Consider the following 21,978-nt stretch of genomic DNA (forward strand, 5'->3'; position numbering starts at 1 on the left):
CTGCTTTTCTCTCTGGCATGAGCTCTGTCATCCCCTCATTATCTACACACTTCAGCCACACTGGCCTACTGACTGTCCCTGGATCACCCACACTTGTCATTCACTCCACCTAGAAACTTCTTCCCCTAGAACCTCACCTCATTTGTCATTCAAATGCCAGCTCAAATGCCACCTCCTCTCAGAGGCCTTTCCTGACTATCCAGTGTTAATCACCCTAACCCACCACCCATCACGCTCCATCTCACTGTTTTATTTTCTTCATACCACTTAGCACATTCTTCCTTCATCTCTTCTTTTTGTTTGTCTCACTGCTTCTTGTGTCTCTCCCTCATTAGAATGGAGACTCCAGGTTGGTAAAAGCCTTGGCTGTCATGTTCACTGCTGTATTCTGAGTGCCTAGAACCGTGCCAGGAACAAGCTGTCACTCATTGAGTTCAATGAAATGAATGAATGCTTTTCTCTCATTCCCCTCCTCTCAACCAGTGATCTCCAGGAGAAAAAGCCAGCAAGGCAAAGGCAAGGTACAGACCTGAGACAGGGACAGGTGTGACAGACTCCACCAGGAACACCAGCCTGACAGGGAAAGTAAACTCACCATGGGGTTTGAGTCCTGGGTCCATCACTACTAGCTGTGACCTTGGGCTCACCTCCCTGAGACTTAGTTTTCCTCCTGTGTAAAACTGGGAGAAGAACCACACCTACCTTACAGGTAAGGATAAAGGAGACAGTACGTGACACATGGGACAGCACAGAGCCCAGTGCCTGGAATATGGGCCCACCAATCACAGACGTGAGTGGGTGAGGGGCACACACAAAGCCTGAGCAAAGCCTGTGTAAGTATAGGTGTCCCCATTTGCACTTCCTCCAGGGACCTTCTGGGCTACTGCCCTGCTTTAATCTACCAGGCTTGTTACTGCTGAAGAAGTCAGCAGAACCACTTATCAAGAGTCATATGGGGCTTCACAGATAAGTCCGCAGCACCTGCCAGGGGCCCCAAGGAAGATGCAGATGAAGCAGATGAGATCTGTGCCCTCCTGGAACTTAATCTAGGAGTAGAGACATGATAAAAAAACACTAGACCAGAGATACCCGAGGATAAGCTGGAGAGAGACAGAGGAAAGCCGCTGCAAGACAGTCTTCTGGCAGTGGACCAGCTTTGTGCCTGATACCCATACAGAGGCAGCCCCTTCCTTCGGGCCCCTTGACAGGACTGACATCTTGCCCATAAAATAGTATTGAAGAGACTGCCCTCTCCAGCCAGGCACACCCTGTTCTAAATCGTGGTTCCATTATGCTAAGTGAAATAAGCCAGGCGGTGAGGGACAAATACCATATGATCTCACCTTTAACTGGAACATAATCAACAAAAGAAAAAAGCAAACAAAATATAACCAGAGACATTGAAATTAAGAACATTGTAACAATAGTCACAGGGGAGTGGGGAGGGGATAGTGGGGAGTGGGGTCTATAGGAGCTACTATAAAGGACACAAGGACAAAATCAAGGGGGAGGGTAGATGTGGGGGAGGGAGCTGGGACTGGCTGGGGTGGGGTGGAGAGAAGGGGAGAAAATGCAGACAATTGTAACTGAATAAAAATAAATTAATTAATTTTAAAAAATTGTGGTTCCTTTGTGACCTCAAGCATGTGACCTCACCTCTCTGAACCTTGATGCCAAGTTTATAAAATGGGGGCAATATTGGGACCTATCCACAGTGTTCTTGGGAGGATTGAAGGAGGATTATATAAAAACTACTTGGCACAGGGGGTGGTGAAGAAGAAACATGTGGTAAATGCTAGCCATAGTTTTTGGTGGTGTTGTTATGTTTATCCAAGTTGGAAGCACTTCAGAGAGACATCTCTACCATTTGGCATTCGAATTTACTTCCCAAACAACCCTTAAATGGTGCTTCTGTGCCAGGCACTGTCATATAATTGTGTTAATAACCCTATCAGGAAGGTACTATTTTTTGTCCTTTTTTTTTTTTTAAACACATGATGTAAAATTCAACATCTTAATTATTTTTAAGTGTACAGCTCAGTAGCTTTAAATATATTCACATTTTGGTACAACAGAGGTCTAAAACTTTTTCATCTGGTAAAACTGAAACTCTTTGCCAACTAAATATCACTTCCCATTTCCCCTTCCCCCAACCCCTATTTTCTGTTTCTAGGAAGGCACTATTTTAACTGTTTCACAAATCAAGAAACTACAACCAGCTACATAATTTGCAGGGCTCAGGACAAAACGAAAATTATGAGGAATGCCAAGACAGCACCAGCAGAGCATTACACCAAGCACTGGGTCCTTCTTTTTTTTACAAGTTCTCTCCCCACTTCTTTCTCTCTTCCCCTTCTTGATTACCTATTATGTTTTTAAAAATATATTTATTGATTATGCTATTAGTTGTCTCATTTCCCCCCCTTCACTCCACTCCATCCTGCACACCTCCTCTCTCCCACATTCCCCCGCTATAGTTCATGTCCATGGGTCATACTTACAAGTTCTTTGGCTTCTACATTTCCTACACTATTCTTACCCTCCCCCTGTCTATTTTCTACCTACCATTTATGCTACTTATTCTCTGTACCTTTCCTCCCTCTCTCCCCCTCCCCACTCCCCTGTTGACAACCCTCCATGTGGTGTACATTTCTGTGGTTCCGTTCCTGTTCTAGTTGTTTGCTTAGTTTGTTTTCGTTTTTGTTTTAGATATGGTTGTTAATAACTGTGAGTTTGCTGTCATTTTTACTGTTCATATTTTTTATCTTCCTTTTCTTAGATAAATCCCTTTAACATTTCATATAATAAGGGCTTGGTGATGATGAACTCCTTTAACTTGACCTTATCTGAGAAGCACTTTATCTGCCCTTCCATTCTAAATGATAGCTTTGCTGGATAGAGTAATCTTGGATGTAGGCCCTTGCGTTTCATGACTTGGAATACTTGTTGCCAGCCCTTTCTTGCCTATAAGGTCTCTTTCGAGAAATCACCTGACAGTCTTATAGGAACTCCTTCATAGGTAACTGTGTGCTTTTCTCTTGCTGCTTCTAAGATTCTCCTTCTGCTTAATCTTGGGTAATGTAATTATAATGTGCCTTGGTGTGTTCCTCCTTGGGTCCAGCTTCTTTGGGACTCTCTGAGCTTCCTGGACTTCCTGGAAGTCTATTTCCTTTGCCAGACTGGGGAAGTTCTCCTTCATTATTTGTTCAAATAAGTTTTCAGTTTTTTGTTCTTCCTCTTCTCCTTTTGGTACCCCTATAATTCGGATGTTGGAACGTTTCAAGATGTCCTGGAGGTTTCTAAGCCTCTCCTCATTTTTCCAAATTCTTGTTTCTTCATTCTTTTCTGGTTGGATGTTTCTTTCTTACTTCTGGGTCCACACCGTTGATTTGAGTCCGTTTCCTTCCCATCACTATTGGTTCCCTGTACATTTTCCTTTGTTTCTCTTAGCATAGCCTTCATTTTTTCATCTAATTTGTGACCAAATTCAACCAGTTCTGTCAGCTTCCTGATTACCAGTGTTTTGAACACTGCATCTGATAGGTTGGCTATCTCTTTGTTGCTTAGTTGCATTTTTTTCTGAAGCTTTGATCTGTTCTTTCATTTGGGCCAATTTTTTTTTGTCTTGGCACACCTGGTATGTAAAGCAGCGGAGCCTTAGGTGTCCACCAGGGTGGGGTAATGCTCGTAGCTGCGCTGTGACACTGTACGTGGGAGAGGGGTCTGATAGGGAGCAATGGCACTTGCTCTGCTCTCTGCCGGATTTCAGACACTCCCTCCGCTACCCACAATCAAATTGGGCCCTTCTGGTGCTGATTCCCAAGTGGGTTTGTGTATGTCTAGGCACCTTTGGGTCTCTCCAACAAACTCTCCTGTGAGGCTGGGAGTTTCTCCTGCTGCCGCCTCAACCCCCACAGGTGTTTTCAATCAGAGGTTTGAGACTTTATTCCCCCACGCTGGAGCCCTGGGCTGCGTGGTCTGCTTTGTTCCCCTGCCATTGCTCCCAGTCTATGCATGAATGTGGGGCCACATGGTCCACCAGCCACCACCTTGTGGGGTCTGCCAGCTGCAGCCTGGCCTGCCCTATTCCACAATCCGTCACCTCGCTGGGTCCGCCAGCTGCCGCCTTGCCGCGCCCAGCTGCCTGTCTCCACCCCTCCTACCAGTCTAGATGAATGTTTCTTCTTTATCTCCTTGGTTGTCAGACTTCCATACATTTTGATTTTCTGTCAGTTTTGGTTGTTTTTTGTTTTTAAATTGTTGTCCTTCTTTTGGTTGTGCGAGGAGGAATAGTGTGTCGACCTACACCTCCATTTTAGCACTGGGTCCTTCTAAATGGAATCACACTGGGCCCATGACACAGGCCTTACAGGAAACCAGGGGCCAGAGGAGTTAAGTTACCCAAGGTCATGTGGCAAATTTTGGAGCCTCTAAAAGTAGATAACACCCCTTACTTATAGTAACTCCCTCAGGCAGGGGCTTTGATTTGTTCACTGCTGACAGCCAGGCACCCAGCCCTGTTCCTGGCACACATCGGCAATCGTGACATAGCGCACGTCTGGGGAATGAATGAATAAGTTGCATTCACTTGAAAGAGAAGAGCCTTCTCTGAAGTTCTTTGCTTTGCCTCAGCTACGGCACAATAACATTCCCATTGCTGCTCCTCCTTTGTATTTACCTAGAACCCTTGAATTCCTAGAAGCCAGAATGGTATATATCTGCCTATATATAACATCCCCTGGGCCCTGGCTGGTGTGGCTCATTGGATTGAGCACTGTCCTGCGAACCAAAGGGTCGCTAGCTGGATTCTCAGTCAGGCACATGACTGGGTTGCAGGCCAGGTCCCCAGTAGGGGGCGTGCAAGAGGCAACCACACATTGATGTTTCCCTCTCTCCCTGCCCCTCTGTCTAAAAATAAATAAATAAAATCTTTAATAAAAAACATCCCCTGGCACTTTTAAGAGGCCCCACCACTTAAAAATGTTCGTAGTTCTGAGTCCCACTTGCATAGTATGGAATGAAGTTAGAAGATATTGGATGATGTAAGATCACTGGTGGCATTTTCTGGCTCCAGGTCCCCAGGAGTCTGATGGCCAAGTCCCTTCTCAACGCAAAAAGACTAGAACTGCATTATTGAAGTACAAGTAAAAATGAGTTTTATTTATACTTACAGTGTTAAGTGCTGCAACAGAGTTTAGGGAGCTAGCCTAATTTTTGTTTCTTTAAGGGACTTCATTTTTCTGTATGAATGTTTGTGACACTATTTGTTTGCAGTGGGAAGAAAGGAGAGATGCAACCTCAGTGGCCCATCAGTGGATTAGTCATAATTCTGATCTCAGGACCTCTTGTCAACATTGTTCTGTGCATGGCTCCCCTTTAGTCTAATTGTTGTCTTTATTTATTTTTAGTAAAATAATGAATATCTGTGAACCCACCCAAGAAGAAGATAACTACCAATAACTCATATTCCATCTCAGAGGTAATCACAACGCTGAGTTTTGTGTTTTCTGGTCATTTTCTTTCAGCAGTGTTAAATTTGTATGCCAAGCTAAATAATGTCTTTTTCTATACAAGTTTTACTTAACAAGTTTTACCTGTTATTGAAATTTATAGAGAGGGTATTATACAATGGGTCATCTTCTGAGACTTGCTTTTTTGATTCAAGAACAGCTAAAGAAGATCCTATCACCATGTTGTTGCATGTAGCTGTATTTTATTTATTTTGACTGCTGTGTAATATTCCACTGTCTGGATAGATTATAATGCATTTATCTCTTCTCTAATCATGGGCATTTGGATTGTTTCAAGTTTTTGCTTAAAAAGAGCTTCCATGAAATTCTTGTGCAAGTACATAACAGTCAAAACCAGGAATGGAATTACTGATTCATAGGGTATAGGAATACTTAAATTTGCAAGAGAATGCCAAATTGTTTCCTCAAATACTGTTTCAATATATACCCCACCAATGATCATAGGGGATCCCACTGATCCCTATCTCCCACACATGGATTTTTAGACATTTTTATTTTGCCATTTGAATGTGTGCTGGATAAATAAATGAGTTACAAATGGATAAACAATAAGTTGTTCACATCAATTTTCAAAAATTCAATTCACATGATGATTTAATCCATGACCTTTAGCTTTCATCAAATTGAATACACCTTAAAATGCTGCTAGGAAGACAAAATAAAGAGGAGTCAAATGTAATGTTGCAAAAATCTTCTATAAAATAAAGAATCATCCCATCTGTATAAAATATAGTTTAAAACATAGTTAAATACTCTTTAATAGCTGTAAAACATGTGTATAACTTGCATCAAAGTATATAGTTTATGCTTTTTATTAACAATATAGTTCACAATTTTATAAGGCATAAAAATCATCTTTATATCATACCCTATACACAAAAAAAAACCTCCAACAGAATAGAGTTTAATTTAAAACCATGAAGCTCATATATAAACTAGAAGGAAGCATAAGCAAATAAATATCTAGGATGGGTGCTGAGTGGCTAGAAAGTTATTTTTTTAAGTTTACGAGTAAAGGTTAAAACCTTTGGGGAAAAGGTGCAGGGATTTTATTACATAAAAATGCAAAACTTTCTATAGTCTGCAATATTAAATAAATAAAATACAAAGACAATCATCCATTTGGGGAAGATGCATTGGTGACATAAGGGACATACTTGTTGTGAATCTGGGCTGAGACCAGACTCAGAATCTGGTTATGTCATGCTATTGGGCACTTGGCAGGATTAGAAGACCTGTGCACTGCTTTGCTAGTTCTGAATTCCATCCACGACAAGGTCCATGATCTCCTTGTCAATGGTGTAGTGCCCACAAGTATTGTAATTGGCAGCATCTTCCCTGTCTGTGATGAGCTATTCAGGGTGGAGGAGCTGGTAGTCGGTACCAGTACAAACTTCATTAATGACTGTGGGTTCCAAGTGTTCAGACTTCTTAGTTTTCCACAGCTTTGTTGGGGGAACTCATTCTGGGTTCATCTCCCTGCTGATGGAACATCTCTTGATTAATAATGGCAAGAAGTCCAGGCTGGAGTTCTCCATTTACCCAGCACCCCCCAGGTTTCCACAGCTGTAGCTGAGCCCTACAATTCCATGCTTACCACCCACAGCACCCTGGAGCACTCTGATTGTGCCTTCGTGAATGACAAGTCCATCTAAAACATCAATATTGAGCAACCAACCTACGCTAAGCTTATTAGCCAGGTTGTGCCCTCCATCACCGCTTCCCTCAGGTTTGATAGAGCCCTGAATGTTGATCTGACCAAATTCCAGACCTACCTGGTACCTTATCCCTGCATCCACTTCTTTCTGGCCACATATGCCCCTGTCATCTCTGCTGAGGAAGCCTACCATTAACAGCTTACTGTAGCAGAGATCACCAATGCGTACTTTAAGCCAGCCAACCAGATGGTGAAATGTTGACTCTCGCCATGGTAGACACATGGCTTCCTGCCTATTGTACTATGGTGACGTGGTTCCCAAAGATGTCATTGTTGCCATTGCCACCATCAAAACCAAGTGCACCATCTAGTTTGTGGACTGGGCCCTACTGGCCTCCCACTGTGGTATTTGGTGGAGACCTGGCCAAATTACAGCAAGCTGTTTTACTTTGATGACAGCTGTTGCTGAGGACCGGGCGTGCCTGAACCACAAGTTTGACCTGATGTTTGCCAAGTGTGCCTTTGTCTACTGGTATGTTTTCTGTGACCTATGAGGGCCACAGAAGGATTGTGGAATCCTTCTTTATAACCCTTGGGAAGGATTATAAAGAAGTTGGAGCAGATAGTGCTGAAGGAGAGGATGAGGGTGAAGAGTATTAACCTATCTGCTACGATGTTACACTCCAGTGTCTTATTTCTATTGTTCTGTGAAGTCCATTGTATCCCAAGCTTGTCAATAAAAGTTATGTCTTTATTTCAAATGTAAAATAAAAAGCACTGATGTTGATGATGTGGTTGAGTTGAATTGTATTTTCATCTCTGAGGCTGCCCTTGACTTAACCAAAATCTTTTTGCCATATGTCTACAGATCACAAATTTAACACTTATTTATTGAGTGCCTACTATATTTAGGCAGTGTTCTGGGACCTGAGGATACAACATAAACAAAAAAGACAAATCCCTGTTCTAAGGTGTGGGGAGACAAAAAATTAAAAGCCGGATATACCATGCCATGCAGTGATGAGTGCTTGGGGGAAAAAAAGGAGTAAAAGCATACAGAATGATGGCCTTCCTATTTAGATAAGGTAGCCTTAGGAAGACTTTTCTGACAAGATGATTGTCAGAAAACCAAGTTTGAAGAGAATCAGGGGTGCCTGGCTCTGAGGCAGAACCTTGTGTTCAGTCTGCCCTCAGGCTCGAGGACACTCAGCTCTGGTTGCAGACCTCTAGTTCATTTGAGTTGGTAACACCCTCCTCAAACCTCCCGCCCCCCCCACCTTGGTTGTTCTCACCCCTGAGATACTCTTCCTTTTTCTTTTTCATACTTCTCACCACGGGCAATATTCAATTGACCCCTCCCAAGGACTCCCCATTGGGTTGTCTACTTAAGAGTTTGAAGGCTCTGGGACTTACCAACCTGAAGCCCAAGCCCTTGATTTTCTATTGCAGCACAGCCTGGCCTCAATACAAACTGGGTGACCAGGAAGGGGTGTCTTAACTATAATACTATGCTTCAAGTCGACCTGTGCTGTTGTCACTCTGAGAAATGGTCTGAGGTTCCTTACATTCAGCCCTTTTTCAAACTCTCTCCCCATCCTGATCTCCACGCTTCCTGTCGCATGTTCTTACTTACACCTACTTCCCTTCCTTCTCCATCTTCCCAAAATTCTGACAGTATCCTCCTCTCTGCACCTCCTCCTCCATATTCCCCATCACGGGACTCTTCAACACCCCTTCCACCTCCTCTCCCTACTTCTCCTCAGACCTCTCCTCCTGCCCCACCTTCAGATTGGGTTTCTCCCAGCCACACTTGTTCAGTCTGTCTCCTTCAGGAACCTCCTAAGCCCACGACCCAGTTCCCTCTCTGAGAGGTTGCTGGATGGGAGGGCATTATTCAGGCCCAGGCTCCCTTTTCAATGTCAGACCTCTCCAAAACTGAGGTCAGACTTGGCAATTTTTCGGCAAACCCAGCTAAGTTTACAAAGGAGTTTGAATATCTCTCTCCTATGACCTCTCCTAGAGAGATATTCATATTATCTTTTCTACGTATACCAATTTGGGAGAGAGAGACCATATTTGGGCCAAGGCACAGGAGTATAGGGATGACCTAAATCAGAGGCAGCCTAATACTTACAGCCCCACTACCACAGCCATCCCAGACCAGGACCCCAATAGAGAGTACCATACTACCCCCCTGAGCACAATAAATGGGATCACATGCTCTACTGCCTCATAGAGGGAATGAAGCGGGCCACTACTAAGCCTGTAAACTACAACAAAGTTAAGGAAACCACTCAAGGGCCAGATGAGAATCCTGCTCTTTTCCTCTAGGCTTTCTGAGGCTTTTCACCCCTACACTAACCTAGACCCCGATTCTGGGGAGGGCCAGTCTATCCTAGCCTTACACATCATCTCCCAGTCAGCCGTAGACATTTGGAGCAAACTCCAAAAGCTAGAAAAGGGCCCTCATACCGCACAAGCAGAGCTAGTTGATCTGGCTTTCAAAGTCTTTAACAATCATGATGAGGCTAGACAAGAGGAGAAAAGGGAGTGAGATCGACAATGATCCCGGGAGCAAAAAGAGGTTTTCCAAATGGTGGCTTCAGCAATTGAGAGGGCTCTATGGGAAAGCACTTTGCTGAGCAGCAAGGACAGCCATCAGTAGCATTGGGGCCCTGAACCTGCTTCAACTGCGAACAAAAGGGTCACTGGAGTAAAGAGTGCCCTAAGAAAAAGCGGCAGCCGCTGTACCATGCCCATGTTGCAAAAACTTGGGGCACTGGAAGAACTGACCTCTCCTCAAAGGAGGAGATTGTACTCCCCTTCTGGAACCGGCAGTTACTCCTAGAGGGGCTCCCTCCATATCCACAGACCTCCTGGGCCTCCTCCAGACATCGGACTGACAGGCCTGGCATCGGACTGGGTTCCACTTCACAGCACCAAATTGGCCAAGCCTTGGGTAATTCTCCCTGTTGCAGGTAGGCTAATTGATTCCTTAATTGATACCCCAGCCACTTACTCTGCTCTTCCAGAGTTTTCAGTCCCTTTGTCTCCCTCTCCTATCTCCACCATAGGGGCCTAGGGAAGGCCACAGGCCATGCTACAGACCCCGATCCTCCTCTGTGCTCTGGTAGATCAGGTCTTCGATCACTCATTCTTAGTGAATTACTAATTGTCCCACTGCTCTTCTTAGAAGAGATTTAATGACTGCTAAGTGCCCAGATCCTTCTACACCCTCAGACTTCTTTCTTAGGACTATTAGGGACTTACTCAACCCCAGCCTCCCTCCAAAACTCCATTCCCTCTAAGGCTGTAAATAGAGTCCCACCTGAAGTCTGGAACACCGACACTCCTGGGAGGGCACATCACATACAGCCAACCACTACCCACATCAAAGACCCCATACACTTTCCTTGCTGCTCACAATACCCAATTAAGCTAGAGGCCCTCAAGGGACTCAAACCCTCTTCACCATATTTCTCAAAACAGACCTTTTAAACTCCATTTTTATGGCCCAGCAACTATCCTTAGAAATAACTCAACAGATAATTGACATAGCCAACCAAATTAATACCCTACAAGAACAAATCACTTTCCTAGCAGGAATAGTCCTACAAAATAAGTGAGCCCTAGATGTACTAACTACTACTAACCAGGGAGAGATCTGTGCTATGTTTAATGAGGATTGTTGTTGTTTTGTTAACCAATCTGGAAAAATACAAAATAATCTAAGAAATATCATTGACAAAGCAAACAAATTCTACAAAGAAGGAGCAACAGGAGGATTTGACTGGTGGGATTTTAAAACCAATATCTGGCCCTGGTTTTCCTGGCTGACTCCTTTCCTAGGTCCTATCACAGCTCTCCTCTTTATTGTTGCTTTTGGGCCACGTCTCCTAAGATATCTTATGTCTTTCATTCAACAAAGCATCCAAGCTCTAGCAGACTCCTTTTACAAACAACCCCTGGCTACAGCTCTCAGTCTGGGCTGTCCAGTTCCACCCTCTCCCTCTTAATGGCCCATACCCGGATCCACAGGCAGGGACCATTCTATGTCCATAATCCACAGGAATTAGTTACAGAAGAAAGAGAACTTCGTCCCTACTCCCCAGAACCAGACCAGGTCATTAAGAATAAACCCATTTTAAAACCAGAGTGGGGAACGAAAGGATAAAGCCAGCCCTTATTTGCTACTGTGGCACCATTTGCCCAGCAGGCCTTGACCTTGTTAAACCTGACTGCCATTTTAGTCTTCTGAGTTTGTGTCCCCAGGACTGGAAAGTAAGAACAGAACATGACTAACTGATCCCTACAGACACAGGCAGAAGATAACATTGGAACAAACTGCAGCCTCGTTACAGCAGCCCAGGGGCCTCACAACAGCAACCCCAGCACCCTTTTTTAATCCAATTATAATCCAATGAAAGCTTGAAGCCCCCACCCCTCAATGCTGGTGTATCTCCCCACACCATGCCCCTCTTCTTTCTTGGAGAGTGACGCAGATCCCGGCCCGCAGGATCCGGTGTTGTGATTGCAATATACAAATACACACGGACTACAGAAATCCTGTGGAGAAAAAGGGACAGCATGGCCACCCTCTCAAGAGGAGAACGCGGGACCCTTGCCTTGACCGGCTTTTATTGTTTTGTTAGGCACCTTACATCAAAGATAGTCCTCATTTACTATGCATAGGTTTGTTTTGGGTGGTTATCTTTTACAGACAACAAAGGAGAGGATGTCAAGCTAAATACATCAAAGAAGGATATTTGCAATGTAAAAGGAGAAATGGTCGAAACCAGCTATGCTCCATACCTGGAAGGTCTAGCTCAGATTTTAGGAAGATAAAGATACTCAGTAAACATTTGCTGCCTCAATTCAGGGTGAGGGAGTTTTAGCAAGAGCAATTCTCATAGCAGTCTAGGTACAATGCAGGCCTGATTTCCCACTGGAGAACCTATCCATGGACGTGGGTCCTGCCCGCCAACCTCGCTCCCCACTGGCTTTTCCAAGTGGAGGCTGAGCCACATTTCCCATGCATGGAACAGTTCCCCACAGAAGAGTAAATAAAAACTTTATTCTTTACACTTTCTTCTCTTTGTGAATTCTTTTACAGCCCATGTCACCAATCACCTTTAACAATAACTACTTCCCCATGCCCCAAGGAAAAAATATTCCAGTCCACTGAAGGTATTCTTGGCACAGTTCTCTGCTTTTATAATTAGGAATGAGATTTCGGACCCACCACTGAGCAGGTATTGCCCTGATTGTGTGAATTCAGAAAGTTCATAATTGCTAGCTTTACTTCCCTCATCTGTAACTTGGAGATAATGGTATTGCTGACCATTGAGGGTTTTTTTTGTTGTTAAACTGACATTGATTGAGCCACATTGAGACACACTGAACCATGTGCCAGGCATGGCTCTAAACAATGGAAATGTATTCATTTATTTAATACATAACAGCCCACTTAACCAAGTACTATTTTTAATAAAATCTTTTTAGAAATTAAATATACCGAAGTGACAGTAGTTAATAACATTGTATCAGTTTCAAGTGTACGAATCTATAATACAACATATGTATCACCACGCAAAATATATGGTGATGCAAGGAGACTAGACTTTAACAGCATTTTCCAGCCAATTAAGCAGAAGCACAGAGTTAAATCTAAGAGTCCCAGAGGTAGTGTTCCAATCTAGACAACGTGGCTCCAGAGCCTGGCAGTGCTATAAAATGCCCAGCGCTGGGCCTAGCAACATAGTGAGCTCAGTAAATCTTTACAGTAGTTGTAAGTTCTATTCTGTTGTAAACTCCCTATTTTCCACTTAGAAGATCTTAGGGTAGCGACTTCGTTGAAATGGGAAGCTAGGAGTGCTTGCATAGCAACCACGATGTTTACTTAAATTGGGGGTTTCGGAAGAATTGGGGATTGTTGGCAAGTGGAGTTAATCGGGAACCCCGGTTTGCAATGTAAACTAGCGCGGTGGTACCTTCTGAAACCTGAGTTCCTCTCCCAGGACAGCCCTACGAGCTGACACTCTTTGCAGTATCACCTACCCCTTGCAGGCACATGGTTTCTTCCACTCTCCCGGCTGGTTCCGGTTCCGCGCTCGGGCGTCACAAAGCGCGTGATCACGTGGGCGGAGTGCGCTTTGTGACGCCACGGGCCCCGCCCCTCGGGCCGCCGACGCGCGCACGCCGGCCCCGCCCGCAAGCGCCGCCCGTGCAATCCCTGCTTAAGAGACCCCGGAGTGGGCGCTCGCTTGGAGCCAGGCCGCGTCCGCCATAGTGCCTGGCTCGGAGGTGTCGCCGGCTCCTGGTGAGCACCTGAGAGCGGCAGGGGGGCAGAACAAAAAGGAAGCCCTTGTCGTCGCCCGGCGGTTTCCGGGCTTGTTCTCGCTGTTCTGGGCCTAGAGGCGACGGGAGCGGAAGGCGAGAGGAGCGCGGAGCACTCAGCGGGAGGAAGCGTCAGGGAGCCTCGGCGGCGGCGCTAGGGTCCGCCGAAGACCCCCGGCCGCCGGCGGGGCCCGGGGTGGTGAGGCAGCGCTTCGAGGCCCGGTGGAGGCCTGGTGCTGGCTTTGTGGCGGCGGCGGCGTTGGCGGCGGCGGGGGGTAGAGGCAGCGCCGGCCTGTGGAAGGCCTCTCTGCCGCCGACCGCGCGTTTGGGCCTAGGCCGCGGCACCGCTTGTGGCCTCCGGGGAGCAGGAGCCAGGGCTTGTGTGTGTGGGGGGCCTGGGCCTGGGCCTGGGGAAGCCGACGTCGGTCGTCCGGAAACCAGGAGGAGGCGAGAGGCCGCTGGTGGACTCCGGGCCTAGGCCCTCTCCCCTCAGCCTTCTCCCGGGGTCCGGGTCATCCCAAACCACGGAGAGAGACCCACCGGGAGGTGCGGCCGCACTACGGACCCCTGACCCCGCGGGGTCACTCGGACTTTAACGTGTGGACTGACCGCTATTGACTGCACCGCCTGCCCCCCGTCTCCTGCCGGCCCTTAGCATGAGCGAGGGGGACCCAGCCGGGTGACATTGTGCCCGTTGGCGGATTGTCCATTCCCCTTCCCCGTCCTCGTCCGCCTTCTTGCACATGAAGTGATTCTGAGTATCGGGGGTATTGTTTTTACGAACCCCTGCTTGTGGTTGGGGGGTATTTAATCCGAGGCCTTAGGGTCCTTCAGTGTCTTTGAGTATTTTGTGTGTGTACATATTCTGCTCTTAAGTTTATAAATATACATATATTGAGCGTGTCCACGTCTCCTCGCTGAACCTTAGGATCCTTTGGCACCATGTCCTGTGTGCATTATAAATTTTCTTCTAAACTCAACTATGATACCGTCACCTTTGATGGGCTCCACATCTCCCTCTGCGACCTAAAGAAGCAGATTATGGGGAGAGAGAAGCTGAAAGCTGCTGACTGCGACCTCCAGATCACCAACGCGCAGACGAAGGAAGGTAAGAGTCACATGGACTCCAGATCTGTGCCGGTTGAAGACACACTACCAGGTTGAGTTCCTGGCAGAAGACTAACCGCCTTTGTGGCTCTTGTGGGACTATTTCTAATGCTTTGATACAACTTTAATCAACAGCCAAGGGTTGCAGCATTTGGCCTTGGAGTTTAACTGGCTTTATTTGATTTCTTCATATGTGGATCATCTGTAACATCCACAAACGTGGGAGTGTGATTATTCCTCTCAAATGTTTGAAAATGAGAGTTTTGGTGGGAGAGGGTACTGGTTCTGGGTGCTTGCCTAGTGGCATTTCCTAACTTCTCTGCAGAAGGAGGGGAGAACATATATATGCAAGACTTCACATTTGTAAAAGCAGCAATAGAATACTTTTCTATAACCTAACCACATTTTCGTGTTTAATGGCAAATTTTACGTTCTTTTCTCCCTCCTGCTGTCTTAATTTTATAGTTGCCTGTGTTGTGGAGAAGGGATCCTCACTTTGGTATTTCTGAGGATTTAATCCAGCCAGTCTTCAATGTTGGACTTGCTCTTGGAACTTGATATGTCTTATGTGTACATTTCAGAATTAGAATACAATAATTAAGTAGTCGAACTCTTTGTTCATGTTTATTGAATATCAAAAGTAGAGACTTTTTTAAAGTAATGGTTTCTAGACTTTTTACATAATTATGTTGTTATTAGGATACTGAAAAACAGTAGACTGCTACCGTGAGTACCAGTAATCCACTGACTGTACTTTTCTTTTTAAAGGCATTTTGTGATGAGAATTTAACAGTTCATACAAAAATGTGACAAATGACCTTTTCAAGTTCTGACTCAACCTGTTTTGGTTTCTTTTCTCAGTATTGTAATGCTGATCTGTAGTTTTCAGTTGGTCAGTCTTTTCAGTTTTATCCACGCCAAGACCAGGAATAAAGTGAAGTCCTAATTAGGTTAGGGTTTTCTTGATTACTAACTTTGGTTTATGGTGATACAGATTCTTTTATTTGCATTTGGGGGGATGCTCCACTTTTAGCCTATTTGGTAGGTAGAATAAGTCTTGTCATGTAAAAGAGCTGTTTTCTATTTATATTCAGACAAAAGTATGATTGTATAGTGTTAAGGAACAGCAGTACTGGCAATCATAATTAAAAAATATTCTTTAACGAAGAATTTTACTCACTTGATAATATATGAAAGAATATTCCTTACTTCCTACTTTTTAAAAAAGTTTCATACCTAAGGGACACTTCATGTGAGGCTGTGATAATTGTAATTATGTATGGCATCTCTACTTAAGGAGAGGAGAAATTAGTGGTCATGAATGTTTGAGAAACAGCTTTTTAAAATATCGTTTAAGAAAATGCCTATGGGGAATATTATCTTTAAGGCCACCAAAAGTATTCCTTAAGTATTATAGTCACACTTAATAAAACAGGTGAATTTATAAGAATTTCAGGCCATCTTGATAGGAATGATACTTATGAAAGACAATATAAATGGAATTAGAGAATGTTAAGGCAGTTTTAATCATTACATACTAACTGCAAGTTTCATATTTTACTGGAGTATTACATAATTTAATCATTTGGGGCTAGACTTTGTCCATCTTTTTCAACTAATAGAATACAACTTTGTTAGACCAGAATAAATTTGATAGAATAAGATCAATGGAATTCTTATCCAAAATATAAGCATTTTGTGATGTTACTTTTTTCTAAGCCAAGACATTGTGATATATCTTGATAAACCCTGAAAACAGGGAACTGCTTTGCCCTGCAGCATATTTATTTTATATATCTGTGTGAACTGTCCTTATGAGAGAAGGCTGTGATACTAGATTGGTTAAGAGAGGGAGCTTTGGGGGAGAAAATGTGCATTGTTTGTAATCTTCAAATTTGGGAGAAATATTGTAGTGCAGAGGATAGTCACTTAATGAGTTTTATTGGAAATAATATTCCAGTGTCAGAAGACAGCTAAGTTAAGAGTGCCATTTGGTTTTAGCACCATCCAGTGAATTAAAAAGAGTATAAATAAAATAAATGTTTATAGCTTCATAATTAGGAGATTGCCTAGGAGGGAATGCTGAACTGGATCATTATTACTTGACTGGAATTAATGTTTAAATTGCCTAATCTGTTCATGCTTAGGACCCTCAGTTCTTTGTTAGATTAAAATGCTTGACCCAGACCTTCATGTTTTAGATTTAAGAATCCTGTTTTACTTCTAGACTATATTTCAAAATGAAATTCTAGTGATCTTTTTATGTTTTTCCTGTGTAACTTAACTATATGTTTGTTTTCCAATGTTTGTGTGGTACCCCCCCCCCCCAAAAAAAAAGCCTTCATTTTGAACTTAGTGTGAAAGATTTAAAGCTGAGGGTGAAGTATTTTTAAAATACTCTTACTATCTTTCCTCATTTCTCACATTCATCTTGTTTTTCTTTTCATCCATGGTCTTCATGTTTTTGAATTAAAAATTACACTGGTGGGTAGAAAGAGTCTTTTGAAGCTTACAGGTTATTAAAGAGGTATTTAAGGTTAGGAAATCATCAGTGTAATTCAGGAACATACAAATTAAAAGGTCGATTACAGCATCTGGTGTTGGGGTACTTTTTAATTTGATGCAGCACTGTACTCATTAAATTGTCTTGGAAGACTTCTATGAACACATTTGCTTCCCCCCCAACCCCCACCGTAAACACTTTTGAGAGTTGTTAAATATTCAGAAACTGTCAGGTGTTTGACACCAAGGTTTGATTCTAGAATTTGTATTTTAAAGAATCCCTATCTCTTCTGTTCCCAACTTTTCTTACTCAGAGCTTGTTTGGCATCTGGGACTGTCATGAACTATGCAAGATGACAGGCTTACGTTGGTATTCCTGAATTTAGGAAATTGCATCACTCTTAACTCAATGCCTGTGAGATACAACCTATTGCTTGAAATATCCTGAAAAGAGCCCTTTCCCGAAAATGATTTATAATAGGAAATACTAATAGTATTATGATTAAAAATAATAGAACTGGTATGTGTGTGTGTGTGTATGTGTGTACAATGAAGTCAGTCACTTGGTGCTGAGTAACTTAACTGAAGCGAGTAAACTCAACCTTAACAGTAAACCCTAATGTCTGTCTGATTGTATAATTAAGGGAGGTGGGTATATTTTTATATCTGTTTGCCTGTAGTGGATTATTTTTCTTTTTGATAATTTACAAGTTCCTCCCTTATCAAGGGAGGAACTATCTTTACCATAGTTAAATTCATGGGTCCAATTACTTTTTAAATTCCATTCTTACAAAAATATTGCAGTAATAGTTGAAAGAGTAGAAAAATCGCATCCACTCATCTCTGTCTTCTCAGAAAGTGACATCACTGTTCATCCAGGTGCTTAAACCACAACCCAGAGATTCATGTTCATGTTTCTCCTTTACCCCAGTTCAGTTCATGTGTGAGCCTTAGCAATTTTTCCTCAAACATTCTGACTCTCCATTTCTCTCTCATATCCTAGCACAGAACATCCTAATCTCCTACCTGGAATGTACAGTAGCTGCCATATTAGTTACCCTGTTTCTGCTTTTATTCCTCTATGGGTTCATGATCCACTTAGATAAGAGTTATTTTTTTAAAACATAAATCAAATTGTCATTTAAAAAAAACCCTTCAATGACTTTCTGTTGTACTTAGAAACAAAATATAAATCAATATATGGTTCCTCTCTACCTGTATTTTATGTCTTTTTTTTTTTTTTCCATTTTCTTCAGCTACTTGGTCTTTTTGTGTCTTTACTTTTTTTCTCACTTGCTTTTCTCTATCTGAAACTCCGTCCAGCATTTTTGCACGTCTGGCTGGCTTCTCAGTTTTTAAGTCTCAAATATCAGTTCCTTGAATCAGCATTCTATTCAAAGTTGCATCCCACTTAATTCTTCATTATAAAATCCTTTTTTCTGTATTCAAACACATCAATTTAATTTTTTAGTCTGTTTTCCTCAGTAATACTCATGTTTAGGGGCTAGGAGAGACAGAATTTCTTCATTATAAATAACAGCTTTTTTCATACTTCAGACGGTCAGCATTACTAGCTAAGTAAGCTAGAGAATGATTCAGTCTCATTGAAATTTGAGGTTCCGCAAAAATAGTGGTGGCAGGGCCAAGAACCAGCTGACACTGTTTGGTGTCCTTTGGAGGGAAGTCCCTTAATGGCTTTGGATATTATGACAGTATCGGTAATCTAGATGCAAGGAACATGTAGTTATTAATGCTCTTTTCGATTCATTTCCCATAAAATTTGTGTTTGGTTAGAGTTCTCTGTTTCTTGAGGACTATGACTTACCCAAATCTCCAAATAGGAACTTAATTCTGTTGTTTTATTTCCAGAATATACTGATGATAATGCTCTAATTCCTAAGAATTCATCTGTAATTGTTAGAAGAATTCCTATTGGAGGTGTTAAATCTACAAGCAAAACATATGTCATGTAAGTATTTATCAAATTTCATGTATTTAAATCTCAAAACAATAGACTTATTTGAGAAGTAATCAGGTATATTTTAGAATAAAACTCATTATTTTACCCTAATGAATATATCTCCTCAATTCTTAAAACTGTGAGGATGGGTTCTTTTTCCTGATTTCTTCTCCTAGCCTCTTCAGTTAGGTTAACTTAATCTGTATGTAGTTCAGAGTAAGCACTATTAGGAAGAATTTTTGCCCTATATAGGTAATTAGAAAGGCAAGAAAACGATGTTCAAATAGTGAACAAATATTTTTGTACCCTTATTTGTTTTTATTTGCCTCTGTGCTTTCATTTTTCCCTTACTATTAAAAAATGTGTAAGTTTCTTAAGAGATCTGTCCTAAATATTTTGACAGCATCAAAAATATTCAGTATTGTTAACGTTTGCTCTTTATCCATGAGGTTTTGTTGGGATGCTAGAGAATTTATAGAATTTATGAACTTAGACACTTAGACACTGGAATCAGACTTAGGTCTGACTTCACTTACTGCTTCACACTAATTGTGTGACTTTGGGTATGTCTCCTAAAATCTACCTCAAGGGTCCTCCAAATGAATAGAGATTGAACAAATGGTGCCTGGCACATGGTAAATCATGATTGGGGTAAGAAAACAGCAATATTTTGGGACTAGTCTAGAAGTTAAGAAATTCACTAAAGGGGGATTATTTTCATTGGTTGCTGTAAAAGTATATTCCATATGACATTTGCAGGTTATATATATAGTAACAGTTTTAAAAGCTGAATACTTTTTTTTTTTGCTGTAAATACCAAATGAATTATGTGCTTTTAACAGTGTAATTTTAAGAAATTATAAGGAAGAAATTAATTACTAAAATCTAGTGTGAAATTACACTTTAATTTACCAAGTGCCATTTAAAAACATTGAGTTTCATTCTCTTGGGCACTTTGCCTATTAGAATAAAGAGACAGCAAATAAAAAAATAAAAACACTGAGTTTCAGTTGTTTTCTTGGTTTATTTGTTTTTTGATACTCAGAAACTCTTGGGGAATTATTTGTAGTACTTGGGGAAATAAGCTGGCTTTTTACAGAATTGCATGTTAATTCACTATGGGTGTGACTTCCTTTAATATATCTGCCTTAAAATGCCTCTGAGTTTGTTGAGTGAATATTAGAAAAATGAGAACTTCATTTTTATTTCAGAACTCCCAAATGACGCACAAAAGTAGAAACTCTTTTCAGCTTCTAACATTTCTCTATAGTCAGGATGGCATAAACTTAAAATTAAAACTAAGCATTTAAAAGCTATATTGAGCAGTTCAACCTCTGGCCTGTTTTCCTGTGTGGACTTTTAAAGGAGTTTCTTTTGGGGCTTATTTTTATGCTCTTTCAAAAATCAATTTGTCTAATTCTCTGTAACTGCTTAACTTACTCTTCTTTACTAGAATAGTCTGTCAAACTATGTTGTATTTTCTGGAAGTTAGAATTGTTGTTTAATCTTTGGTCGTTATTTTGAGACTTTTAAAATCCAATGGTACATAAATTTAAAAGCAACTCAATATAAATACACATAAAATGTTTTTCAAATTTAAAGTAATATCAGCCTGTGTTTCTGGATTTGAAATCAGTGTTTGGAGCACAATTTCTCAGGGGTCCAAATCACCAGTGTTAACAGTGGGCTTGTTTTAAGAATATCTGATGTATGAAAATTTATATTTGTACCTATTAAAAACTAGGGGATAATTTAATTGTACAGTCTATGAAGAAACAACCACAAAGTTTCTTAACAAAGTCCTCATACTGTTTTTCAGAAAACGTTGTGTCAAGATACACCTACTCTAGAATTCCCCAGTATTAATTTTTTTTTAACCACAAATATACCTAACTGTTCATATTCAAAGGTGGTGACAATCAAAGAAGTTTACTCATTATTTGGGAAATTGGCCGTTTTTAAATCTTTGTCCCAAAGGAAAAAATGTCCCGTAAATGTGCGATTAGAGATATGTATTAAGATTTTTTAGCAAAAAAATTCCTAAATAGCAGCTTACAGACCTAATGTTACTTTTGTTTTTGTTTTGTAGAAGTCGAACTGAACCAGTGATGGGAACTTCAAAAGCAGTATGTAAAAACACAATCTCACACTTTTTCTACACATTGCTTTTACCTTTATAATGTAGCAGTGAAGTAAATCATTTTAGAACTTAATATTCAACTGATCATAGTATATATTGTAAATAAAATGTTTTTTGATTACAGCTCAGTTGAATCTGGATATATATGGCATAATTTGCACACTTATTATGTAGAAATGGGTATTTTGTGCCCCCAAAACAGTTTCATATTAACTATGATAGCAACGCTCTATGACACTGTGTTGTACAGTTAATGTATGATCCTTTTTAGATCATGTAGTTTTTATACTAATGAACATGACAACATGTTCTACATCTGTCTGTCTATAGTTAGTATTTTGTATGTATGTACAGGCTGTTGTGTGCTTTTTGTTTCTTGCAATAAAAAATGTTTGGAGTGTATATTTTGCCATTTTCACGTTGTATCACTTAGTTTTTGTTAGATTTTTTTCCCCTGCCTGATGGATGGCTTTGAAAAGTACATTAGCAACATGTGAAGCTCATATTAAAGTTTGATGTTTTCACCAAGTTCAGACACATCATAGAAGAAGGCTTTCCAGAGACCGTTAATGCAGCTTTATTATTTAGTTTTGCTGTATTTGGCAAGTTTGAGGTCCTATTCTTTGTTTCTATCCGTACTATAAAGTAAAACCTGAAATTGGGCCCCCCATGAGTATATCAGTGTCTTTTTGATAATTTTATACAATTGAGTACATTGTTTCCAAATTTTAATTCAGTGTCTTTC

At 41.6% G+C, this 21,978-nt stretch overlaps 1 protein-coding gene and 1 long non-coding RNA gene across 3 annotated transcripts in view; one reads left to right on the forward strand and one right to left on the reverse strand.

Annotated features, from left to right (window-relative positions):
• Positions 1 to 13,313, reverse strand: part of LOC128781167 (uncharacterized) — a 63,619-nt gene extending 50,306 nt beyond the window's left edge. Inside the window, exon 1 of the long non-coding RNA XR_008427065.1 lies at positions 13,246 to 13,313. This is a non-coding gene — a long non-coding RNA (uncharacterized lncRNA). The remainder of the gene's footprint in view (positions 1 to 13,245) is intronic.
• Positions 13,314 to 13,378: 65 nt separating this feature from the next.
• RBBP6 (RB binding protein 6, ubiquitin ligase) overlaps positions 13,379 to 21,978 on the forward strand; it is a 30,818-nt gene continuing 22,218 nt past the window's right edge. Inside the window, exons 1-4 of one of the 2 annotated variants that reach the window (XM_053926175.1) lie at positions 13,379 to 13,507; positions 14,453 to 14,632; positions 19,003 to 19,102; positions 21,183 to 21,219. In XM_053926175.1, coding sequence (XP_053782150.1) covers positions 14,467 to 14,632; positions 19,003 to 19,102; positions 21,183 to 21,219 — 303 coding nt within the window. In that variant the 5' untranslated portion in view covers positions 13,379 to 13,507; positions 14,453 to 14,466. Of the gene's footprint in view, positions 14,633 to 19,002; positions 19,103 to 21,182; positions 21,220 to 21,978 lie in introns of both variants that reach the window. The other variant, XM_053926180.2, reaches the window with a different exon arrangement.

Source organism: Desmodus rotundus, chromosome 1, assembly GCF_022682495.2.
Source record: "Desmodus rotundus isolate HL8 chromosome 1, HLdesRot8A.1, whole genome shotgun sequence".
In the NCBI taxonomy this organism is placed as follows: Eukaryota; Metazoa; Chordata; class Mammalia; order Chiroptera; family Phyllostomidae; genus Desmodus; species Desmodus rotundus.